General features: G+C 53.7%; 2 protein-coding genes across 4 annotated transcripts in view; both read right to left on the bottom strand.

The window, feature by feature from the left end:
* RADIL (Rap associating with DIL domain) overlaps window positions 1-26,293 on the bottom strand; it is a 97,781-nt gene that overhangs the window by 46,951 nt on the left and 24,537 nt on the right. For 2 of the 3 annotated variants that reach the window (XM_043455301.1, XM_043455299.1), the window contains exon 4: window positions 19,870-20,465. In XM_043455301.1, the coding sequence (XP_043311236.1) occupies window positions 19,870-20,465 (596 nt within the window). Of the gene's footprint in view, window positions 1-19,869; window positions 20,466-24,484; window positions 24,630-26,293 lie in introns of those variants that run through there. The other variant, XM_043455300.1, reaches the window with a different exon arrangement.
* On the bottom strand, window positions 5,028-9,390 carry PAPOLB (poly(A) polymerase beta). Its single transcript, XM_043455305.1, is given in 2 exon segments — window positions 5,028-7,297; window positions 7,299-9,390. Coding segments are annotated over 2 exon segments (1,905 nt in total). The 5' UTR covers window positions 9,165-9,390; the 3' UTR covers window positions 5,028-7,258.

The raw sequence follows: 26,293 nt of genomic DNA, 5'->3' as shown, positions 1-26,293 counted from the left end.
GCGTATATTTTATTTGCAATCTTTAAAAACCTGATGAAATGGTATCATACGTTATGAACACAGCCGCTGGCTCTGCGTGCCTCTAGCTCATTCCTGTTCAGTGCTGTGCCGTGTCTCACCGTAAGGCATTTAATGGGCCATTCTGCCTGCTGATCAGTGAGGAAGTCTCCAAGGTGGCCCCGAGGGATCTCCTGCTCTTTGAGCTCTTCTGGAGTCTCCTCCTGTTTAACCACGAGGACACGGCGGAAGGCGTGGTGTGATTCCACGTTCGGGTCATGAAGACACTGCAGCTCGTGCCTCGCACTCTCAGACCACGAGCCGGAGCTGAAGTCAGCTGCCACACCGTGAGGACGCTCCGTCAGCCTACGGAGAGCTGGGGCCTCCCGGCAACAGCATCAACCTGCCAGCCGGCATCGCAAGTGTTACATCACCTCAGATTCCAGAGATCCATCAAACTTGCTCAGGATGGCTTGGTATACATTTCTGGTTTGGGTTTAGTTTTCATATCCACATTCATAAGTGAATTTGGCTTTTAACTTTCTTCATGTCCTGTTTCTCTGGTTTTGATATAAACATTTTATTTGTTGTATAGAATTTTTCTGTTTTCTGGCATAGTCCCATGTAAAATATTGGAATAAGTCTTCTCATTGAATATCAGGTAGAATTTGCCTGTACAACCTTCTAGGTCATATGTTTTTGTGATTTTACTTTGGTTTTGGTGGGGACATTTTCAAACTACTCAAGCCATTTCTTTCAAGGTTATAAGTCCATTCAGGTTTTCTATCCTTCAGTAAATCTGGGTAGGTTATCTCTGTGTAAGAGATTGCCCATTTCAACTAAGTTTTCAACTTTACTAGCATAAAGCTTTCTAAAGTGTGTATCATCTTTAGCTTTCCTCAGTCTTCCCAGAAGACTTCAGAGAACGTACTCTTCGCTTTGTTGATCCTCCCCACTGCGTGTATATTTCCTGTCTTTACTCTCTGCTCTATATTGCTGCTTTGAATTTGTTATATCCTTTTTTAATCTAGCTCTGAAGGCACACAGCACATCGCTCCTCAGTCTTTATTATTTTCTAGGGTAGCGTTTACAGCCAGGCCGCTCCTCTTCTAAGCATCATGGCTGCATCCTTAAGTTGCATTTTCATTACTCTTCAGTTCCAATTCACATTAAAATGTCTTTTTTGATCCTGACTTATTCGGAAATGTCTTTGTGTCTAAATGTATGAGTGTGTGCAAGATGCTCTATCATTGTTATTTCAACACCCATCCATTTTCCCTCTCGCATAACAATGGGGATGACGATTATGTGTCCAGCGAGGACAGACTACACCTTCTGGCCTCCCTTGTAGGTAGGCAGGGCCTTATAGGGCTTCCCTAGTAGCTCAGGTGGCCAAGAATCCACCTGCAATGCAGGAGACCTGGGTTCAATCCCTGGGTTGGGAAGATCCCCTAGAGAAAGGGATGACAACCCACTCCAGCACTCTTGCCTGGAGAATCCCATGGACAGAGGAGCCTGGCGGGCTACAGTCCGTGGGGTCGCAGAGAGTCTGATGTGACTGAGTGACTAACACACAGGGCCTGCCAAGTTCCAACGAGCCAAAGACGGGGGCATGTCATCTTCCAGGACATGGTCTGCAGGGACACCGTCACCCCTCCTGCTTCCTTCCTTCTTTCCAACTTTCACCCTGCACCTGCAGATGGAAGGCACGAACTACAACGGTGGGGCTGGCCCTCGGGAAGCCGGGGTCCCTGGGGACCAGGAGCGCTTCCCCACTGGCCCTGAACCGACTCCCTCTGGACGTGAGAGAGTCTGCCTGTACTGGGCTCAGTCACTGTCAAATGCAACGTCTGGTCAAATGCAATTCCTAACTGATGAAGACGGGTTTAAGACCCCCCTCTGGAGGTGGCCCTCGGGCACAGTGGACAGCCCACTGGACTTCGGGAGATGACATCACCATGGTGCTGGGTTTCTTGATCTCAGACGACGTCACACACACAGAAGCATTTACAACTTGGACTAACAATAAAACCAGCAGCATCTCCTCCCCCACCCCACCTGCAAGAAGAGGAAGGCTTCCCGTGTCTGCGTCCCGGCCGCGTCAGCTCCCCTCCTGCCCCTCTGGCCCCAGCTACTCTGGATTCTGTTCCACTTCCCCTGGTTTCTCCCTTGGAGTCACACTCCACAGTTGTGCTAAACGGCACTGCCCTCCTTTGCTTCTCTTTCAGCCTCGTACAGAATGGCCACACTACATGTTTTCCTGTGCGTTTCTTTTCCCCTCAGCATTATGAGATGCGCCTATGAATACTATCCGGACACACGGTAGGCTTGGGTCCACGTTATTTACTGCATGAATACACCACGCACCCTCCACTCTGCGCTAATGGAGATATGGGTTTTTTCAGGCTTCAGGCTATTACAAAATGCTGCTGTTTCACTCTCCTACCCATCCCCTGGGGACCTCGGGGCAGTCTCTCTGGCAAAGTGCTTCCTGAGATGGCACGTTCGGGAATGGATGACATCCACGTGGCACACGGGCGGTAAGCTAGAGGGGCTGGGGGGTCTGCAGAGGCTGCGGCGGCAGCCCAGACTCTGGCCGCCTCGACGGAGGAGGGAGCAGTCAGATGGAGGGCAGAGCCCCACGAGCGGGGTGGGCACGTCGGCCACACCAGCAGAGACCCCCATCTCCTGAAGGGACCCGTCAGCGTGCCGTCGCCTTGGCATCACATCAGCGTGCCCCCTCCTCGCCAAACCTCAACACTGTCAGACTTCCTTTTTGTTTAAAAAAAGAAAAAAGGCAGCTCTGGGGTCTTCATTCCCATTTTCCTCACCACTAACAAGATTCCACATCCTCTCACGTTTACTGTCCACTCTTATTTCCTCTTCTGTGAAATACCTAAGCATCTCTTTCGCCAGTTTATCGGGTTGCTTCATCTTTTCAGAGACCTTCTCCCCCACTGTTAACATCTCCTGGATCGTGACTGTCTGATGTATTATGAAATCTCCGTGCTGACAGCCTGTTTTCCACTTTTCACTGTTCATCACTGGATAGAATAAGAGATTCTGTTTGTCAGTTTCTTCATAACTTTAGCTCTTTTGTGTCTTCTTTAGGAAATTTTTCTCTGTGCTGTTCATTATTCATTCCCAACCTAACTGTTTTACAGTCAGAGAACATGTTCTATGAATCAGGTAATTTAAAGTATGTTGAGTTTTACTTTCTGCTTGAACATTAGGGTTTGTGTGTGTTTACATGCCCACTGTTTATTTGACAATAAAATGCATTTTCTAATTGTTGAGTGGAAGGTTCTATAACAAACGTCCAATAGCGCAGAGATAACAAACGCCGGTGGGGGGAATGGGTGACAAATCCAGCCTGGCCGTCCGCTGACATACATACTGTCCAGGGCTTCCTTAAAAGGCACAGTTCAGTAGCTGAGGCCGAGACTGTGGAGCCCCACAGAACTGAAAACACTTCCTTGCTGGCCCTTTATGGGCTTCCCTGGCGGCTCAGTGGTCAAGAACCTGTCTGCAATGCAGCAGACGCAGGAGACTGGTTTGATCCCTGGCTGGCGAAAATCCCCGGAAGAGAAAACAGCTACCCACTCCAGTACTCTTGCCTAAAAACTCCCAGAGACAGAGGAGCCTGGTGGGCTGCAGTCTCTGGGATAGTCAGACATGACTGAGCCCCATACCACCACCACCTAACCCTTCACAAAAGTGTTTGCCAACCCCTATTGTTGTGTTCAAAACTATTTCCTTTTTGTCTGCTTAACATCAACTAAGGAGAAGAGGTGTGTAAAACTCTTCTCTGACAAGGACACTTCCGACAGATCGTAACCTTTGTTTATGTTGAGGCTGTTTATTACATCCGAACACCACGCCGTTCCCTTTCCTGCTGCATTTTCTCTCCTCTCCCTGATGCGCTAGTCCCTTTTGCCCCTGGTAATTATTTTCCCTGAAACGTCTGGATGACGTCGTTACTGACAGCTTCTTGCTGGCCTTTTCTCCTCTCTTACGTGTTACATTCTGGGTGTGCCGCTCGGACACAAGGCAGCAAGCAGCCGGCCTCAGTTTTTCCAGAGACTCCGACAGCCTCCGTTGTCTAGTCAGGATGTTTACTCCACTTACACACACAGTGACAGACGGACTTGGTTTCATTTCCACCATCTTGGATGGTATCTTCTTTCGGCACCTTTTCCCACCCCTCACCCGCCCCACCTCATTCCTGACTTCCTCTGATAGACTTCTACTGGGCAGCTCTGCCGGCACGCGGGCTCTCTGTCCCCTGACCAGGGATGGAACCCTCGCCCCTCTGCCTTAGAAGTGCTGAGGTTTAATCACCAGGGAAGTCCCCTACCTTCTTTTGGATTAGGAATTTTTTACCTCTATGTTTTAACCATTTTCCCCTAAAAGAAAGTAGTTTATTGCTTTTAGGACAAAGTAAGATGCTCTCAGAAATTTTTTTTAGTGAAGAAAATTCTTCTGGAACTTTAAGACTTTTCTAAAATGCTATTTTTGTCCGATACAACACAGAAAATTCTCCAGAGACCACTGCCGGGGCTGGAAGGCGCAGTTCACAACCCTGGGCCCCCTCCCCGCCGCTGGCTGAAGCCACCTGTTCAGAAGCAGGGCTTGCACTCGTCAGCGCCCTCCCTGCCCCGCCGCCTGGGGAGCCCCTCTGCCGGCACCCACTCCAGCTGTTCCTCACACCGCCAGCCTCCTCCCCGCCTCGGCATCCTGTACAAGAGCCTGGGGCGGGGGGGGCAGGCAGGGGCCAAGCTGCTTCTGGTCAGGCTGGCTCAGAAGGAAAGCCAGAGGTCATGTGCTCACTGCTGCCGCTTTAGGCCCTCGTCTGGTTGCGGGGTCAGCACGCTTGAAATGAAGTGTTAACCTTTTCAGGCTTCTCCCTAACGCTGTATCAGGAACTCTAGACTGCAAATAAAGCGGAAAGGTTCATCAGTGTCTCTCCCTGCCAGAACACTGTAAGAACAGCTGAACCATTATCCTCAGATTTAAACCCCTCTGCTTGCTTCTTTCTCGTTTACTTTTATTGTTTTTTTTTTTAAATGGAGAAATACATCATCTCTTTTCAAAATAGCGCTTGAAAAATACAAGGAGTACAGATACTATAAAACAAAGCAAACTCCAGTCATGAGATACTATGCACACCGTATGAAAAAATAGTCCAATATTCAGGTAATGAAAACTAGAATTAAAAAGCTCCAACTTTCCAGCTTGGAAAAACAAGTACAATTACACGAAACACTTAATAAACTACTTTCCCCCAATGTGTGACCAAAATGACAGGACTAAATTTGTGCCTGGCAATTTCAATGACACAATAGCTATTCAAAATACACAGGTACTGTACACACGTCACCCGATTTTATTGCAGCAGGAGGGGAGAGGACCACACAGGTAGCAGGAACACCGTGCACCAGGCGTCAGGAAGTCATGGTGAAGAGTCTCAATTACTGCACAGCCCACGACGGAAATGACTATCATCCAACTCTGGGGAAATTATTCAAAAGGACGGGGAAAGAGTTTAAGAAGCTGCAGTTTGAGGTGAAAAATGCACGTGTGGTAGAAAGGAACACTGTCAGGGGATGGCAAGAGTCAGAACCAGGCTGTATGGAAAACCTGTTAGGTCTGCTGTGTCCAGAATAAGACTAAGTTTTCATTCACCTACAAGTGCGGGCATTCCTGTTTTTCAACATCAATGTTCTGCGGCTTAATCATGAGTGATCTTTTTTTTCTAATTTAAAGAAAGGTATTTCGAATCTTTTGCAGCATAAACAAGAGTAGAAAGCTGACCAGATGTCAAGTGCTTGCTAGAAACGTTTTATGTTTCTACATGTAAATTTCACTAATGAATTTTCGTAAGTCACTTACAAATAAAAATTGATTTAAAATTCTAGAGAAAATGCTCTTGCTAACACGTTTAAATTAGAAATTAACTTTACCATAAGCAGGTATTCTGTGGAGTATACGCATCTTCTCTTATGTGGAGACTGAATGGCCATCCAACATGGATAACATGCTTCACAGGAATTACTTTTAGTAAAACTTCACTGAAATACTGGCCAGGTAGCCACAGGACTGTTGGTTTCACATCATGGTTAAGAAAACACTAGCATACTGAGTTTTCTGTGAAACAATATACAAGCGCACCTTGTGCACACAAGCAGAGAAGGCAGCAGGGGTAGGGGATACAAAAAGCTCTTTCTTGTTTTAAGACAGATGATGAAGGATAAGAGAATATGGAGCTTTGTTAGCTCAATTCAGTATCTGCTGTCTGACCACTGATTGTACGCACCCTGAAACAGTTCTACAGATAAAACCAGTGTCTCCTTTCTTGATCCTGTCTCATCAAAACCAAACACCTACTAATTACTGTTCCAATGCCAGGTGCACATCCTAAGAGCTGATATTTCGTTTCAAAGGGTTACCTCACAGGACTGAGCCAGGTGGACCTGATGCCTTTTCTGAAGTACAGTACACCACTCACCGCACAATGGGAACCCATCTGAAGATTAATAGCGAAGAACAGCCTTCAGGAAAAACTGAAATTCATCAAGCTGAAAAATCTAAAGTTAGTTCTACTTTCTAATAAAAATATACATAAAGTGCATCAGCATAATGAATTCTGATACCAGTTTGTATTGCAAACTTCCCCCAACAATATATCCAACCCTAGTCCCGTCCAGATGTCAGTCATGGGTACAAACACAGCTGGAGGGATTCTTTCCTCACTGTTTCCTCCTAAAGGGCAGGAGTTCTTTGACACAGCATAACTGTGGCCAACACACAGTAACCTCACACATCAGTAACAGCACTTCTAGCTTCACATGCTAACCTGGACTTCTGATCAAGGTCAGCCCATGAGAGAAGGCACCAAGTGTGCCTAATAGCCTATCTGGGGCCGTATCTAGTCTGGCATCCTTCCTTCTCCTCCGTTAGCACGTGAAGACAGCAGGCTGAGTTGGCAGATACTGTTTATGGACCCTCGAGGTGTTTTTCTCAGTTCAATCTGTTTTATTGAATTCTTGATAACAGGAATAGGATCTGCAGGGAGAGCAGGGGTACTGGGAAGGTCTGCAGTGGATGTTCCCCGTGAGGCCAACAGAAGCTGCTGTCTGAATGGTTTTCAATCGAGTCACACTGGTCTCTCTACGAGAACATTCCTCCTCTGTTTTGGCTGCCTTGGTCCTTTCTTCTTGGTGACGCAACAATGTCCTCTAGACTCCTACGATAGGATTCGCTATGCTTGCTGCTGCGCTCCCTGAAGGTCTGGGTGGATGGCTGACCAGCCGCGTCGAGGAAACAACTCTGGTGACCATGGGCTTCGGTGCGGGAGGAACAGCTGGCTGTGAAGCAGTCTGAGGGATGCTTTCACTGGGCGGGCCCCCAGGGCTGTCGCTGGGATTTGCTTGCTGAGAGGAAACTTCAGGAAACTGTACGCCGGTCACAGACGCTGCCGCTGCAGCCGGGGCAGGACTGTTTCTGCCTTGAGTGCTGCCAGTCACTGGGCCAGTCTTCGAAGCGGCAGGAAGTGATAACACAGGCGTGCCGTTCTCACCGTCGACAGACAAGTCAAGGCTGCCGTCATCCAAGGCTGTCAATCTGACACCTTCTGTGGAAACTGTTTTCTTTTTCTGAAGCACATGATTAGGCAGTAGTTGATGAAGTTCCTTTCTTTTCAAATGCATTGCAGCAATTTTCATGTCCATCTCAAACATTTTACTATTTATCGCTTGCCTATACACAGTGTCTGTGAAAGACTGGATATCATAGGTGAGGTCAATACTGAGAACTTCAGAGTTTTCTGGCTTTTTTAACACTAACCCAATCACCCACATCGTACGAAATTCTTCCTTGTCAGGACTCTCCTTGGGTGCTGGAAACGACTGAGGATTCACATGAGCCAGTGTAATAAATTCATTCTTCTCCAAGCTTCCAACCAGGATTCGGATTTTTGATTCCACCAAGCCCACCCACTCTAGATGTTGTTTCTCTGTTGGCGCACTTGCCAGAAGCACAATATAATGCTTGTACTTCTGGAAGAAGCTGGGTGCTTCAAAAAGTTTGGACCACTCTGCCTTACTCAGCAAAATCTCATGTGTGATGGCAAGCCCTTGCTTAAATTCCTCAATCATGACCATCCGTGTTGAAACAGACACGTTGTACGTGGAGTTCTGCTGTGGGTATGCTGGTGTGATTATGGGCATGAGATGGTACCTATCACTGGGATTTACTCTTGGGTCCCAAACAGGCAAATTCAGATTCCGTTCTTCCGGCTCTTTCAGTAGCACTGGATTCGGCCATTCCCACTCAGAAAACACCAAGAAAAACTTACGGACAAGAGTTGATGCTATGGCATTTGGATAAAGCTGGCAAGTTCTTGCTACTAGCATCGCCCAGGAAACACCCCCGAGGAAACCTAGTATATTGGAATAAATATTGTGACATTTGGCCCACAGCTTGATGGCTCTCAGAGTTAATCTGAAGTTGTCAATGTTTGGTACTAGATGTAAAATCTCATCAGTTACCCGGCAACCATTAAGGCTTCTTATGCATCTTATATCTAAGTTTTTAAGCAGACTGTCATCTCTTAGGTCCAAATCTTCAGGAATAGTCTGCAGTGCTAATCTTGCAAACAAAATATCAATCTCTATCCCATCGAAACACAGTTTGATAACCGGTACAAATGCCTCCTCAACAGCCCTTAAATCCTTTACTTCTTCATGTAGTTTCAATTTATCATAGAAGGAGGTGAAAAAGTCGCTTCGATCAACGTGTCTCGGTGCCACGCACAACGCATCGATATCTGCACCTTTCGTATGCACCCCTAACCTGTAAGAACCAAATGTAAAGATTTTCCCTCCAACATTTTCAATTACAGCTTGTGGAAGACTCTTGCTTTCACTGATTTCTCGTATCCATTCCTTTACCAGATTATTTAATTTCTCCAAAATTAAAATCCTGCGCTGCAGTTCCTCTTCCTCTTCAAAAACCCCGAAGGGCTTCAGAGTTTCAATTAATTTCTGGGTAAGTATGCAGTCAGTCTCCCTGGGGGGTGCTAAACTGATGGGGGAAGAGATGCCGTAGTGCTTGGGCGGCGGCGGGGTCCGCTGTGGTCCCAGGGTGGTCACCGGAAACGGCATCATCTCTAGCGCTGGCCCCGCCACGCCGCGTCCCCCGCCACCGCGACCTCCGTGGCCGCCGCCCGGGTCATGATCCGCTGAGGCGGGAGGGGCGGGGCTCCTACCAGCCCAGGTCCGACCCGCTCCCGCTCCGCTCCCGCCGCTTCAAGCGCCTCTCCGCGGTCCCCTCGGCCCCAACATGGCGCCGGGGCCCTCGCCGCTGCGTTCTAGAACGCCCACGCACGCCACGCCGCGCGCCACGCACGCCATGCGCCACGCGAGCCACGGCGCATGCGCGTGCGCAGAGCCTCATGGGGGCTGTAGTTCCGGGGGCTCCGCCCCGGCGTCCGGCCGGTCGGGGCGGGCAGGGGTGCGCCCCGGCTCCGGCCGTGTCAAAGCTGTGTGAGACATTTGCCCAGACCTACCGTCCATCTGCTCTCTCGCCAGTTCCTCCTTGCCGGGTCTCTGTCCCCTCCCGCGGCACCTTCAGGGGGCCTCTGTCCTCAGGCCCGTCCTTGAGGACCCCTGCAAAGCGGGGTCCGTTGCGGGGGAGCGGCTCTGTCACGTCCCCGGTGGTCGGCTACCTGGGTGGCAGCGGGGCAGCTGCAACCGCTGCTCCGGGTTCTCGGTCCTGTCCTGTCCAGCTCTGAGGGTCCCATCTGCTGACCTCTGGTTTCTGCGGCTCCCGGTGCGGAGTCTGCAGCCGGCTAGCCTGCTGCTTGCCGGTCTTGTCTTTGTGACTGCTGTAAAAATCCGTCTGAAATGTCCTGCGGCATCGCCACCAGGGAGCAAGGGGGCGAACCTCTCGTTCAAATCACGCGGCGAACGCCGAGTCCTGAAGCGGAAGACTGGTGCTCGCGGAGTCACACTGCCGGGTAACTCTCGGGCACGTCCGTGGAGTATGTCCTCCCTCCATCCTCTTGACCCTCTTCGTGTGGACATGTGACAGACCTTCCCGTCAGTTCCCCGTGACTCTCAGCCCATGTTTGTGTCTGCATGGTGCCGGGTCTACCTTGTTCTCTAGTTCTCTTCGGTCGTATTTAGTCTGCTGTTTAAGCCATCACCAAAGTGTCCCTTTACAAACTTGCATTTTTATTACTAAAAGCATCTTTTCCTTTTCCCAAATCCTCCCTACCTTTTGGGATGACATTCTGTTCTTTCCTGTTTTCTTTCTACCTTATATTTCATTAAATATTTTAAAACTACTTACTCAATATTTTATAACTAATGGTTCCAATTCCCAGGTTCTTGAGAATTTGATTCTACAGTTTTCTACTGACTCATTTCAAGTAGCATCACTTCATGTGTCTTGTTATTTGGGGTTCTGAGCTCATCTCTGGCCAGATTTGGGAGGCCTGTGTAGAAGGATGTCCTTCCAAAGAGTACTTTGTTCTATCCAATGTCCTTGTACATCATCAAATTATGTACAATGTAATTTCTTATTCACATCACTTAAATAGTACAATTCTGAACTCCAAACATGTGAGAGGAAGAGTGATTTTCAACTCCAGGAAAGAGTATTTAGTTTTTCCCACCCAGAGCCGGGGTCAAGAGAGAGAGCTCTTTGTCATCTCCTTTTACCAGGTAGCAAATTCTTCATATTCTATCTTTTCATTGAGTGTGTCCACCTTTATAGTTTTCAAAAAGATATGAGGTCTCAGTTCCAACTCGCTACATCTTTCTTGGACAGCTATTAAACTTAAGTTTCTTGATTACAAAGACTGGCAAATAACTGCAAGGCAATTTTAGCTTCATAATCAGTTCAGATTCTAAGGTCCTCATTTTGTCATTTTTTTTCACCCCTAGGGATTCCTTTATTTTAGGAGGTTCTCAGCTATGCATCTAAAAGGAGAATTGTTACAATTCATCCAGCACTTCCAGGTACTTTATACAGAAAGCTCTTCCAGGCTAATTAATCCCACATATTTCCAGAAATGTAAGCACCACTTTCTCAACCTATTTCAACGTGGTATGCGTGCTAAACATTCCAGCAACATAGCTACCAATAGGGCCTTTAGTGACCTCCATGTTGCTTAATACAGTGGCTTCTATGGCCTGCACCTTTTTTGACCTACAGTAGACTCACACTGGCCTCCACGGTATCACCCACTGTGTTGTCTTGTACATCTCTGGTCTCCCCTCAGTCTAATTTGCTCCTTCATTACTTTTCCTCTAAAGTTGGAGCTCTTCCAGTTTCCTTGTTAGGCCCTTGACTCTTCTCACTGTATATGTATTTATTACCTGGGTCATCTATCAATTTTCACAGCTTAAGTATCACCTATTAACAGCTTCAGTTTTTATAAACTGCTCTCTTCTGAGCTCCAGATCCACATCATCTGACTTCCTTCCTGACACCTCCACTTGGATGTCTCAAACTGGACACAGTCTACAGAGAGCTCTTACTCTTCCCTCCATAATCTGTTTCTCTCTGGGAAGTCACCACTTCGGTAAATGGCACCTCCATCTACTCAGCTGCTCTTATCAGAAATCCGGGCTTCATTCTTGACACCTCTTTCTCATCTTTGACATCTAGTTCATTTACAAATATTGATGATTCTACCCCCAGGATATATTTGGGATTCATCAGCTTCTACCTGCTTTTTCATAACTCTAGTCCAAATTACCATCAACTTTCACCTAGACTCCTACAAAAAGTAATTAATCTATTACTCACTTTTCAAAGTATTCTCTACCCAGTAGCCACATCGGTCTTTAACCCCTTCAGTGGCCTCCCATTAAACTTAGTCTAAAATCCAAAATCCCTAACAACCCCTACCAACTCTCCAGCTTCACCTCTCACAACTTTCCCCACCCTCTGGCTACCTTGTTTTTTGGTAACTCACATTTGTTTCATTCTCTCGCATATTAAAAAGCAGAGACATCACTTTGCCAACAAAAGTCTGTATAGTCAAAGCTATGATTTTTCCAGTAGTCATGCAGGGATGTGAGAGTTGGACTGTGAGGAAGGATGAGTGTCAAAGAATTGACATTTTCAAACTGTGGTGCTGAAAAACACTCTATTAGAGTCCCTTGAACAGCAAGGAGATCAAACCAGTCAATCCTAAAGGAAATCAACCCCTAATATTCATTGGAGGGACTGATGTTGAAGCTCCAATACTTTGGCCACCTGATGTGAACAGCCAACTCCTTGGAAAAGACCCTGGTGCTGGGGAAGATTGGAGGTAGGAGGAGAAGAGGGTGACAGAGGATGAGATGGTTGGATGGTATCACTGACTCAGCTCTGGGAGACAGTGACGGGCAGGGCAGCCTGGCATGCTGCAGCGCATGCGGCTGCAAAGACTCAGACGCGACTCAGCGACTGACACCAGCAGCGACTCAGCCCCGCGCTCTGCACAGCGCGGCCCCCTCCGCCCGGAAGGCGCCTCCTGCCGCCTCCTGCCCACCGCTCCTCACTGCTTGGTGCTGTCAACTCTGAGATCCGCTTGAATTTCATCTCAGAACATCCCTAACCTCCCTGCTACATTAGCACCTATACTCTTCTTTTATAGCACATAGAATTTGTAATTCTATGTTTTTCAAATCATCTTTATTTCCCACTGTAGACTCTTAGCTCCATGAGAACATGACCTGTCTGTTAACTGCTATATATCCAGTACCTAGTCAAGTACCTAACATAGTAGCACTCAACAAATATTTGCTGACAAATAAATGAATGAGCATAACAAAGAAAATTATTTCAGGACTTCCCTTAGTTCAGTGGCTAAGACTCCACACCCCTAACGCAGGGGGCCTGGATTTGATCCCCGGTCAGGGAACTAGGTCCCACACGTCACATCTAAGAGTTCGCATGCCATGACTGAAGATGCCACTGCTGCAGCGAAGACCCAGTAGAGCCAAATGAGTCTTTGAAAAGGAAAATTCGTTCACCTTCAAACCTCGGGCTAATCAACATCCAGAAGGTCCATCTCTTGAGTTTTGTTTAGTCCGAGGGACCATTTCAAAGTCACACTCTGACTCCGGAAAGTCAGCTCACGGCTCAGTCCACAGTTGCTCACGCCCACCAGCCCAGGCACCTCTCTGGCCGCATGACTCCGGCACCCTGCCACCCTGCAGCACCTTCTGATTTTAACCTGTTTCCGGGAGAATTTCCATGTGGCGGGGGCTCATACTCAATGCTTGAGGATACGGAACGGCTGTACAAGAAGGCAGGCAGCCTGTCTGCAAAGCTGCTGTCCTGCCATAATCCAGAAGCACATTCCCTAGTGGGAACCCCCAGGGAACTTGGCACAGGCCCTGCAGAGGGTCATCATGCCATGGTCTGTAGCAGGAAGAATTGGATGCAACCTGAGTACCCATGATTAGGAGAATGGATCATGGAGTACAAAAGCAAGTGGTGGAAACCACGCCTCAAGCAAAAGCAGTGCCTCAAAAAAGAGCTGGATTTACATGCAGCACCATGGGTAGAACTAAATCTGGTATCTTATTACACATTATATAGTATATAATGTCTGTAGATGGAAAGAAAGCTTAAACTTCAATATGGTCAAATTTATCTGCCTTAACCCATGGTTTGTGTCCTATAAAGAAAGCTGAGCACTGAAGAATTGATGCTTTTGAACTGTGATGTTGGAGAAGACTCTTGAGAGTCCCTTGGAATGCAAGGAGATCCAATTAGTCCATCCTAAAGGAGATCAGTCCTGAATATTCATTGAAAGGGCTGAAGCTCCAATACTTTGGCCACCTGATGCGAAGAATTAACTCATTGGAAAAGACCCTGATGCTGGGAAAGACTGAAGGCAGGAGGAGAAAGATGCAACAGAGGATGAGATGGTTGGATGGCAGTACCGACATGGACATGAGTTAGAGCAAGCTCCAGGAGTTTGTGATGGACAGGGAGGCCTGGCGTGCTGTAGTCCATGGGGTCGCAAAGGTAGGACGTGACTGAGCTGAACTGAAGCCTTATTTATGAAATCTTTCTTTTAGCTCTATAACTTTCTCTCTGATGTGTGGGTTTTTAAACTATTTGGAGTAAGGATCCAACTTTACTTTTCCTTCCCTGCACCGTCCACCCTAGCCATACTGTAGCCAATTCCTCGTATGTTTTGTGTCTTTCAAACATTCTGCACCAGTTCTGATCTCCCCCCGTGTTTTCTGTGTTAAGCGCTGAGCCTTCGAAGGCTCCTTAGATAATGTGGCCCGAAGTCTCTGGGGGGCAGGGCGGGGAGGTGCTGCCAGCCAGGCCCCAGGTGGGCACCATCCAGCTCGGGGGACAGGGCTTCTAGGCTTCCTTCCAACACCCCGCCTCTAAGTGAAACTAAAGGCTATAATTTTTTTCTTTAAGCAGTGAATCGAAGGATGAAACTGGTTAGCAGCTAACCATTCAACTTTATGTTCTCTTTGAATTAAAAATCCTCAAGAACAGACTTCCCTCATGGTATAATGGATGAGAATCCACCTGCCTACGCAGGGCACACAGGTCTGATCTTAGTCTGGGAAGACACCACATTCCTCGGAGCAACTAAGCCGGTGCACCCCAACTACCGAGCCCACGCTCTAGAGCCCAAGAGCCGCATCTCCCGAGCCTGCGTGCTGCAGATCCCGAGGCCCACGTGCCCGGGAGCCTGTGCTCTGCAACGAGAAGCCACCGCAGCGCAACAGAGTAGCCCCCTGACGCAACTAGAGAAAAGTTGCACACACAGCGGCAAAGACCCAGCACAACCAGAAATAAACAACAGAAATCCTCAAAAACGTCTTTCAGGTTCAGTCGATTTTCTAGTTTTAGACTGATGGGGAAAGCTGGGCATTGTTTTGCTTTTACCCAACCACGTAAACTAAACGTTTCCCACAATGACTTGCTGAGAACAGGCTCAAGGGGAGTCTCGTTCCAGACTCGAGAGTTCAGTAAGGGAGAAAAGAATCCAGATCACCTCCTTCATCCTGAGAGAAGTGTTACGAAACGTCAGGTTCGTGGCAGGAGAGAAACAAGGTCAAAAGCAGACAGCACTCAGAAGCTGGGGACGCGGGACAGAATTCACAGCACAGGCAGCAGCTGAGACCGCAGCGGTCTCACCAGACGCCTGGACACCCCAGTTTAGGCGGGGCTCAGGCCTGTCCACCCCTCCATGGACCGGGTGGGACGGTGAACACACACCCAATCTGCTGCTCAGATGACATGCCCATCACCGCCAGCCCCGCAGGAGATGGGAGGCTGGCAGGCCCCGCGGTCGGTGCCAGAGCAGCGCGTTCCTCCTCACTCGAGCCCCAGCCCGCACTGGTGGGCACCCATGCCCTCTGCAGGCCACCCCCACCTCCCACGCCCCACAGAGAAAACCAGTCCCAGACCTGCAGCCTGGGGTGCGCCTTGAAGCCAACACCTACAGGAGCGTGCCCTTCTAATTTGCATCAACCCTTAAACAGGCATTTAACGAGCTCCTGCTGTATGCCAGACCACACAGACACTGCAGCGCAATGGGGACAAGCCCAGGGCTGATGCAGAGACAGTCCTGCAGAGAGAACCTCACGACACGGCAGCTTCAGAAACCCTCTCAGCTTGCCTCCCTCCGAAGAGGGTGCCCAGAGCCAAGGAGGCCCTGCCTCCCAGACAGGAACAAGGCCAGGCAGGCCGCAAGGAAGGCACCCCAGTCCCTCAGGCAGGGCCCTGGGACACACGGCCTCAGGTGCCTGCAGGAGGCGTGGGCACGGCCGGCAGGCTGAGTTCCTGCCTCATCCAGGCCACCGGGTCCAAACCAGCGGTTCCCACTCCAGGGCGAACTTGCCCCCTGGACACTCAGCCAGGCCCACAGACATCTGTGGTTGTCACGACTTGGGGGCGAGGCTGGGACAAAGCTAAGCATCCTACCGGGCCCAGAGTGGCCCCCACAGCAGAGACCTGCTGACCCGGAGTGCCCCGGGGCCGTGGGTGAGAACCCAGCTCATGAACTCGCCTCCGACCCGGGACACACACAAACCCCACGCTCTCGCCTTCCCTCGCCACTGACGAAAACCACACGGCCCACACCCCTCCCTGGGGTCGGCAGAAGTGACTGCCTTTTTCCAGGGGACAGGCCCAGAGCCCTCCCCACAGGGCACGAGCCCTGGATGCCAGCCTCTGGGAACAGGCGGGAGCGGCTCTGGCCCCCGCCCACGCCACACGGGGCTGCTGTCCTCTGGAAATCGTGGGCAGGCTGGCAGCTGGGAAAAGGCAGTATTTACGGAAAATACGCCAGCACTGCCCGAGCACACGCTACAGGCGCGTGATGACAGCCGGACGGTCCCAGAGAGCCGGGCGGGTTCTTCCTCCAGCGCCCTCAGACAGCCCCTTCCGCCGCCTGGCCTGGCGGGGCGTCCCAGTCACCCAAGGGTGCCTTGTGCACTCCTGGAGCCTCCAGGATGCACGAGGGGGCTTTTAACCTGAAACCAGCACAACCAATGAGCCCCAGCACACCACACAGGCGCTTTTCTGATGTGAGGACACTGTGGGAATAACTACTAATGCTGTGACTGCAGTAACCTGACACCTAGGGAGGCGGGTGCTTGTTCACATCCACACACAGGCGCACGTGCACATGTACACGCAGGCACACATGGCCACGCACACGTCCACACACACGCATGTCCACATGCACGCACACACGTCCGTGCGCGCGCACGTCCACACACATCCACGTGCGTGCACACACATCCACACGCATGCACACACGTCCATGTGCGCACACGTCCACACGCATGCACACACGTCCATGTGTGCGCACACATCCACACACATGCACACATGTCCACATGCGTGCACACACGTCCACACACACGCATGTCCACATGCACGCACACACGTCCGTGCGCACGCACGTCCACACACATGCACACATGTCCGCGCGCATGTCCGCACGCACGCATGTCCACATGCGCACACACATCCACACGTCCACGTGCGTGCACACACATCCACACGCATGCACACACGTCCACACGCATGCACACACGTCCATGTGTGCGCACACATGCACACATGTCCACATGCGTGCACACACGTCCACGCGCACGCCCACACACATGCACACATGTCCAGGCGCATGTCCGCCCACATGCATGTCCACGTGCGCGCACATACACATTCACAAGTCCACGCATGTGCACACACATCCACATGCATGCACACATGTCCACACAGGCACACACATGCATGCACACATCCACACACATGCACGCATGTCCACGCGCATGCACACATGTCCACGCGCACGCACACACGTCCGTCCACACGCATGCACACATCCGCGCGCACACACACCCACATGCATGCACATACGTCCACGCGCGCACACATATCCACACGCATGCACACACATCCACGCGCACCTACACACATGCACACACACGTCCACACAGGCAATCCATTCCTCTCGCACCCTTCTCCCAACGAAGTGGACCGTCCACTCCCAGGGCGTAGACACACCGTCACCCATCCTCAGGGAAGGAGGCAGGGAATCAGGTGTCTGGGTGCCCACCACAGCTCACACCCCCTCACAGCCTCTCAGGGACACTCGGGTCACTCGGGGCACCAACAGCATCTCAGGGCTCATCACAGGCCACCCGGGAGGTGGGGTGCCCCGTTCTCTGGAGACGCGGGTGTTAGGAACAGGAGCAGAAGCCGCCAGGAAGGAGTGGCCAGAGGGGCTCATCGACCACCCCCCGACAGCAGCACCTCACTCCTCAGTCTCTCTGCAGTCCCCGCCATCGCGAGGAGGGGGGCCCGGACCCTGGGGTGCCCTAGGAGATGAGAGATACCTAGGGACCCAGGGGCTGCAGCGGGCTCTCTATGTGAGGGAACAGTGCAGAGTGCGATTCACGCGTGTGAGCGTGTGCACACATCTGCGTATCACCAGGATCCCCAGACATCTGACACAAGGGTCCTGGGCTCTGGTGAAGCTCCGCCGCCTGTGCCCCATGGAGCAGGGCTGGATGAGGCGGGCCTGCCTGCAGGGTCCTCGGCGCTCACTCTGTGGCGTGGTCACTGGTGGGGGGAACGGTCCAGCCAGGAGGCACAGGACACCCAGGCCACACCCGAGTCAGAGGCTGGCCAGAAAGGCCGACTCCCTGGGGCCCGGGAAGCCTGCTCCGGGCAGGTAACACAACCCACTTCCAGCCCAGAGAAGTGTGTCAGTGAGACCCACCCAAGTCAACAGACTCTCTCTGAAAACCACCGCCAGGTTGAACAGGCTGTGCGCCTTCTCCTACCTCAACAGTGTAAGAGGAACAGGTCTAAATAGGGTCGGGGAACAGGACAAAACCCTGCACGCCCAGCTGGCTGCCGGCCCCATGGTTGCCCTGCTCCCTCTCTGCTCAAGCAGTCACCCCTGTGACACAGAGCGGCCCCCCCAGGGCCCACCCGGGACCCACAGGACCGGCGGGGTCGGCCCAGCCCACACGCTCTCTGCTCTCCGTCCAGCAGAGGAAATGCTGGGCAGGATGGTGACTGAGCTAAACACCCCCCCTCCGCCCATGTGACGTGACGCGGCCCCTTCCAGGCCTCCCCAGAGTGAGGCGGGTAAGGAACCGGGGCCTCGGGAGCAGCAGGGCAGGGCCGGCATGGGACCTGCAGCCAGGCCTGCGGGTGGGGCGTTCGCAGCGTTTGAGGAGAATTGGAAACAATAACATTGAAGTTAACACAACACTGTAAATTAACTCTACTTCGATAAAGTTAAAATTTAAAAAAAAGAAAAACAATAAAAGAAACAACCCAGAAACATCAGTTACTCATTGGGCAGCTCCTCATTCTCCCAGGTGCCTGAAACTCTACACAACATCGGTGATAAAACACCCGGCCCACACAGAACAAACCAGTCAATCACAGGTGGGAACTCTGCACACACCCCTGCACCCTGGGGCCCCTGCGAGGCGAGCACCCAACCTCCAGATCACAAGACTGAGGCCAGAAGAGGTAGCAGGGTCCGCTGCCGCCCACCACCACCCGTGGTGGCCCTGGAGCTGGCACCGTGGCCCCGGCAGGCCCCGGGACGCCAGCCATCCATCCGCCTGCCACACTCTCGTCCCCACACCCTGAGCGTGCAAGGCAGGCTTCGCACCAGAGGAGGACCAGAGCACGCAAGCATTCGAGACACCTCGGGACACACACAGGAGGTCAGCAAGGGCTCCAGCCCCCCGACCCTGCAGTACCAAGTGATGGGTCTCCGAATGACCTCTGCTCTGAGCCACATGAGACCACTCCATTTGCTCATAAAGCCACCATTTTCATAAGAAACAAAGGAGAAGTCAAATACGACCCGAGATATGTTTAAGAGTCTTTCGGCATTTGAAAAAGCATATATTTTTTATGGCGCTTACCATTAAGATAACCAGCTTCTTTCCACCAAGTGAATAAAAGCCAGACACAAAGGAGCAGCCAGCCTGCAGGCCCCAGAGGCTGCGGCCCCCTCAGGGGCTCAGGCTGACCCAGCGAGCCTCCAGCAGTGACCCACCTCCTCCAGCCCAGGCCCCGAGCTCCGGCACGTTCCCCGGTGCACCACAGCTGAGACCCCTTCCTCCAGCAGTGCACATCCCCCTGCTCCCGAGAGGCCCCGGGAGCCTCCGACGCTGAGGGCTTTTCTGTACCACGTCTGCCGCCTGTGCGGGCCGAGGTCCTCCCTGCCCCACGACGCCGCAAGGTGGCACGGAGTCGGCACCAGCAGCCACCCACTGTCTGGACAGCCCCCTCCGTCTGTCCCCCTCCAGACACCCCGTGTCCCCCGCACCCCCGCCTTCGCCGCCTCACCTGCCGTCATGGTGTCCACGTCCTTGGCGGCCAGCTCCTCCACCTCCGACCTCTTCCTCAGCTCAAACCTCCGGGACAAGCCTTCTCGGGGCTTCCATAGCTCCTGGATCAGGAGGGGCTTCTCGTTGTCGCCAAACACCCGGAAGCCCTGGGCCTGCCACGCGTGCCCGCCGCCGGCCTGGCCCACCACGTCACATAGCACGTACTGGGCGGCGCGCTCAGGGCTCAGCGCGTAGCGCTCCAGGGCCTCCCTCACCAGCTCCCGGGCGCTGGACGTGCCGGTGGCCAGGACACTCTTGTAGTGGGTGCCCGAGCACACGCTGTCCCCGAACACCTTCAGGACCCCGGGGGCCGAGAGCTGCGTGGACAGCTCGGCGGGGTCATCGCTGGCGCCCAGGCCCGAGCAGGGGGCGTCCAGGTCGCGGTACTTGTAGCTCAGGGTCCGGGACAGCACGCTGGACAGCAGCTGGCCCTGCCGCTTCAGCTTGCTCTTGGCGGGTGGGGACATGATGAAGTGGGTCCCATAGAACATGATGGGCCCGTCTTCACCGATGAGCGCCCAGGGCTCCGGCCAGCGGCAGGGAAGAGGCCGCGTCCTGGGAGAAAACGAAAGGCGGGTGAGCACCGACCAGCAGGAGCCCACGAGGCTTGGGAGAACTTCACTGGACTGGACGGCCGTCCTGCTGCCCCAGCAGAAGCCGCGGACACGGCACCTCAGAGGAATCAAACAGGGAGGATACGGCTGAAGCCGGTGGGACTGCAGGGGACAGAGCAGGTCCGGAGCGGCGGGGGTTCCCTTCAGGGAAAGCTGTCACGAGGAAGCTCCGTGAGGTCACCCAAGGGCAGACAAGAGACGCCCAGAGCCAGGGTGGAGTCCGGCGCGGCTCCCCTAAACGCCACCTGCCCCGCCGCACTGCCTGTGCTCTGGGAGACTCAGCGCACACGGTGGTGCAGCCAGCCGGCAGGCAGAGTCGGCCACACGGGCCGAGCGGACAGCCGCCCGCGGTCAGCACACAAGCCCCCAACACGCTGCTCCGGGCGGACCGGTCCTGGTTTGGAGGAGCTGCTCCCCGGGACGGCAGCGCTCGAATGGACACATGACCACCACGGGCACAAAAGGGCTCTTCCAGAGGCAGCGGAGGCAGGGCTGGAATGCCGGGGTCCACCCACGGCGTCCAGCCAGGCACGCGGGCCCAAGCCAGGCTAGAGGGGCCATCGTGCCAAGGAAATGAGAACACAGCACTGAGACGCCGAGGAGAGTCATAAAGTCAGGACTCTCACGCACTTGGGGCCCCAGAGGCCTAGGACTCCAGAGAGCGGGGTCCCAGGCCCTCCCCCCACGAGCTCCAGGTGGGCTCCAGGAGGAAGATGTCCTCCTCCACAGAAACTCCGGGCTCACGACCCTGGGGGAGCCCGAACACAGCCAGCTCCCAACTCTGCGCCCCCTCTAGGCAGGCAGATTGGAGAGGACAGGTCCACTTTCTAGAAGGCTCTGGAAACCCAGGCCCGGCCCTGGTGAGAGCAGCTCTGGGCACCGGCCCCCGAGACCAGTGTCAGCACGGGACTCCGCCACGGTCATCGCCTCAGCCCTGACTCCCGGGTGCTGGGAGGGGCTTCCCAGGGGGGAAGGGGACCACCCCGGGTAGGAGAAGTGACTAGGGAGCCCCTCTGAAGACGAGGACCCACGCCCACACCGCGGGACCCAAAGAGGGCGAGGCACCCGGCCAGGGCACCAACATCAAACCGCGTTCTTCCCAGCTGGCTGGCCCCTGGGCCTCAGTCACAGCCTGTGAGGTCATCACCCCCCACCCCGACCCCAGGGCTATAGGAACGAAGGCTGAGTAGTAGACCTGCCCTTCCGTTCCTCTAGAACCATCCTTAGAGAACTCTGAACCCTTCAAAACGCTCCTGACAAAGTCACACCCCAAAGACTGGCTTCCGAACGCTCACATGTGCCCACCGGGTGGGCTGGAGCCCCCTGCACCACCAAGCCTGCTGCGCACACTCACCACCGCAGAGCCCCACGCTGCGGACCAGCTTCCTGAAGCCTGAACCTGCTGAAAGCAGCCAGGGGTCCTCAGCGGAGGAGTGCACAAGGTCTCCCGGCTCGGGTCCGCTGGAAAGGAGCGACTCCGTCCTCCCCGTCAGAGGCCGCGGAGCCCAGAGCTGGCTTGGCTCCCCCTCAGACCCGTCCGAAGCCCCGACTGAACCTACCATGGGAGCGTTTCCGATGGGCCTCCCGGGACAAGCACGCAGCTTTGGCTCCCACACCACACGAGTGCCTTCAGACCGCCGCGCCTCCCGAGCCACACCACCCGCCTCAGAAATTCCCAACTTGTGCCTCTGGAGACCCGCTCGCAGCGGGCCTGACCCTCCAGACACACGGCTCACCTCGAGCGCAGCCCCCACGGTCCTGACGCAGCCCCGCGCTCTGCCAGGGAAACCTCTGTGTTCAGAGACGATGTCTGAGTCTGAGAGTAAATACAATGCTGAAAATGGCGGAAGCCGTGTCTCAGCAGAAGGCCAGCTCACAGAAAAGTCAGAAAGTAATAAATGCGGGGATTTACAAGGCCCCAGATACAACAGAGGCCTTCCCAGGTGGCTCAGTGGTAAAGAACCCGCCTGCCAATGCAAGAGACATGCGTTCGATCCCTGGGTCGGGAAGATCCCCTGGAGGAGGGAAAGGCCACTCACTCCAGTATTCTTGCCTGGAGAATCCCACAGACAGAGGAGCCTGGTGGGATATAGTCCATCAGGTCAAAAAGAGTTGGACATGACTTAGCACCTGAGCAGAGCAGATACAACGAAGAAGTAAAAAGCTATTTTGCCCCAGGAGGTGCATCTTTACAAGTTCTGTAAGGTTCTTACAGGTTCTAAAGCCTATATGATTCTGCTTTAATTAAAAAACAGAAAATCACAAACACATAACTGCTATGTGTAGAGTCATGGAAGGGAGCCCACCCTCCTCTGGGGCAAAGTTAGCAACATCAATAAAAAAGGGGCAGAAAAACGTAGGAGACACTGACTCACTCCCTTTCAGCAACTGCTTCTTGAGCCCCAAGAAGTCCCAGTAAACACAGACCCTGATGGGCTGGATCCATTTTACCAGGAGACTCTCGCCTCCTCATGGGCATTCCCTCTGTGGCCACCTTCAGGGAGAAACCACGGAGTGTGGCCACTTGCTCACACGCACCCTTCCCCCACAATCACACACAGAATGCAGAGTACAGCCTGTTTGTCAAAATGGGACACATGAGTTTTTGCAAAGGGCAAGAGGCGTGCAGGAGTTTCCTACGGAGCGGAGCACGCCCGGGGTAACCAGATCTGTTTTTTTGGAAGCATGACCAGCCTTTTCCTCTTCTGCTCAGTCCCCTCCTCTTTCTCACAAAAACTTGGGGAAACAGGGGCCCAAGGCTGCAGGTCGCCTGCTGTTGCTTCTCCTGGAGAATGTTTTTCTCTTGTTCTCAAGAAAGGAGTCCAATTTCTGATGAAAACAAGCTCAAGTCACAGCAGCGAGTGAGGTCAGTGTGGGGCTGACCGAATGGGTGGAGGGACATGGCTGTTCCAACACTGCAATGTGGGATCCATTAGCATTTCCACCGGGGCAGGGAAGGAAGAGGGTGGATTCACAGGCTCTGTCTGATTCCGACCAGCCATAAATCCTACATTGACAGCTCCGGCCAGAGCCACACTTTTAAAGATGAAAATAATTTAATCAGATTTAATTCGGACGTGCTAGCCTCCTGAGAGGCATCTGACTTTTTCTGTCTGTGGGATTAAGGACTGTCTCCTCTCTCCAGTATACTCCAGAGGCTGCCCGAGCTAATGGGAGACACCTGTAACTAACCAGAGACACCTGTAATCAGGCTGGAAAATTCTTTCCAGCAATCCAGATTAATCAAACACTTGACCAGGGGCTGCGAGCCCGGGTGTCTGGGTCTGCAGCCCCGCCCTGGCCCCACCCACTGGCTCCGAAATGGGATAATCCTGTTTCTTCGGCAGGGGTCCCCAGGAGCCCCAGCCCTGCGTGTTTTCTTAAGAGGCACTATTTTGTCGAGGGGCTGGAAATGGTACAGAAATAACCGGGAGACAATGCTTTCAGCTGGCACAGGAGCGGGGAACGTGCTACTGTGTGAACAGGCAAACCAGAATAGGCTGTGGGCGTGGGGGGGGGGGGTTGTCGCCCCGACCCTGGAGAAGAGGGTGACGGACCCCTATGCTCCGTGCCCACCTGCAGGCACCCCTCTCCAAGGGGGCCGCCAGAGAGACAAGCTCGGGGAACGCCGCGGTTGGGGGGACTGGACTCGGAGGGCCGCAGGGGACGGTGGCCGCAGGTGACCTCCTGGAACCCTCGGGCCAGGCCGCCCTCACCCCCTGCAGCTGGCCTGCGGGACCCGCCCCCCGAAACCGCGCCCGGGCCCCCGAGAGCCGCCTGTTTCCACGACAACCGGACAAGCCTGGCCTGGGCGGCCCGAGAGACGCCCCGTGCGGGCCCAGCCGCCCCGGCGCGCGCCCCCCGCCCCGGGGACTCGCCGCCCAGCCAGCCTCCGCGCCCCGGAGTCCCGGACGCCACGGAGCGACCCCTGCCGCCGCTCCTCGCGCACCCCTCACTCACCTCCAACGCAGCCCGCCGCCGCCGCCGCCGCGTTCCCGCGCGGCTCCCACCCTCGCCGTTGGCCCGAGCCCGTGTCCCGGACCCGCGCATGGCGCGACGCCTCCTGCCGGCCGCCCAACGGACGGGGGCGGGCCCTCGGGGGCGGGGCTAGGTGGGCGGGGCCTCGCGGGGGGCGGGGCGGGCGGCGGGAAGACGGGAGCGCGAGCTCCTCCTGCGACCAACCCGAGACACGGAGCGGGCCTCGGGAAGGGGCGGGACCTCCGAGGGACGAGCCGCTGGCCCAATGGACGCGCGTGAGACCTCGAGGGGCGTGGCCTCCGTGAGTGGGCGGGGCGACGAGAGATGGGCGGGGCCTATGGTCCTCCCGCGGCCGCCCAATGAACGCACACAAGGCCTGGAGGGGGCGGGGCCTAGAAGGAGGGGTGGAGCCGATGGGGGGCGTGCCGGGCTCCGGCACCACGTGCCGACCAATTAATAGGCATGGACATGCCTCGAAGGCAAAGGTGGGCGGGGCTGGCCGCAGAGAAGCGTGGGGCTAGGCAGCTCACCTCTATCTTCAGCTCAAGGGGCCTATGCAGGAGATGCCGGGCCAGAGCTGAGCTCTGAGGCCAAGTGGCGGCCTCAGGCTGGGTGGGGGCCGGGGCTAGCAAACTATTTTGTCCCCACCTTCTAGTCCCTAGGCGGACAAGGCCAAGGCAAAGAAGCTGGGTTAAGACAAGCGCTGATGGGAAGCGTTTATGTTGCTACATAGCCGTTACTCTGATATATGAACATCCAAAACACGGAAAGAGGACAAGAGTGGCAGGTTCACCTCTCTCTTACAATCCGTCCTCCACCTAGAAGCCTGAGTCTTAAACGACAAATCAGATCATGGCTCTCTTCTGCTTAAAACGATGCAAAACGGGGTCAGGTCAGCGCCGGGGCTCTGGCCCAACTGTCCTCCTTGAGTAACTTGTTTTAAAAGAAGCTCGTGTCCTTAGACTCACCTTGGCCCAAGTCCTCCAGCTGGGGTTTCACCTTGGAGAAAGGCTTCTCACAAACAGCTCTCTTTGTACCGCCCTGCTCTTGGTCTAGACCTGGGGGATTCATGTGGCTTCTGGATAAAAACATGCAGAATTCTAACCCTGGGAGTGAATCTTTTTGGTGACAGCTATTGGGGTAAAAAGGGTTTCCCTAGTGGCTCAGACAGTAAAGAATCTGCCTGCAACGCGGGAGACCCAGGTTGGATCCCTGGGTCTTGAAGATCCACTGGAGAAGGGAATGGCAACCCATTCCAGTATTCTTGCCTGGAGTAGTCCATGGAGGAGCCTGGCAGGCTACAGTCCATGGGGTCGCAAAGAGTCGGACAAGACCAACCGACTCTCACTTTTTCACTGAGGTATAAAGTTTTATGGTCATAACCCCAGATTTGCTAGGGAGAAACTGGGGAGGAGGGAACAGAAATCTATTGACCACCTACTGTATGCTGGACCCTAGGCCAGGGGCTTTATGTCGGTCATCCCATCTGAAGCTCACATCAACTCTTGTGAGGCAGATGCTGTTACACCCAGACAAGTCAAACAGCTAGAAGTAGATCCAGGAACTGAAGCCAGGACTGTGTGATTAAATAATATTCTCGGCAAGACTCCCCATATATGTGCACAGCCTCCCCCACTCTGACCCCGAAGAGGCAAATGTCAGCGCTGAAAGGAGAGCCTGGGTTTAAACCTATGTTTTCCTCCTAAGGCATTCCTCACCATCGTCCTGTCCCAAGGCCTACCCTTCCCCTCACCCCTCTTCAGCAGGGTGATGGGGGCAAACTCCCACCTG

This window comes from Cervus canadensis, chromosome 32 (assembly GCF_019320065.1).
Source record: "Cervus canadensis isolate Bull #8, Minnesota chromosome 32, ASM1932006v1, whole genome shotgun sequence".
In the NCBI taxonomy this organism is placed as follows: domain Eukaryota; kingdom Metazoa; phylum Chordata; class Mammalia; order Artiodactyla; family Cervidae; genus Cervus; species Cervus canadensis.
Note: the sequence above shows the minus strand (reverse complement) of the source record. Positions and strands in the feature narration are given on the sequence as shown.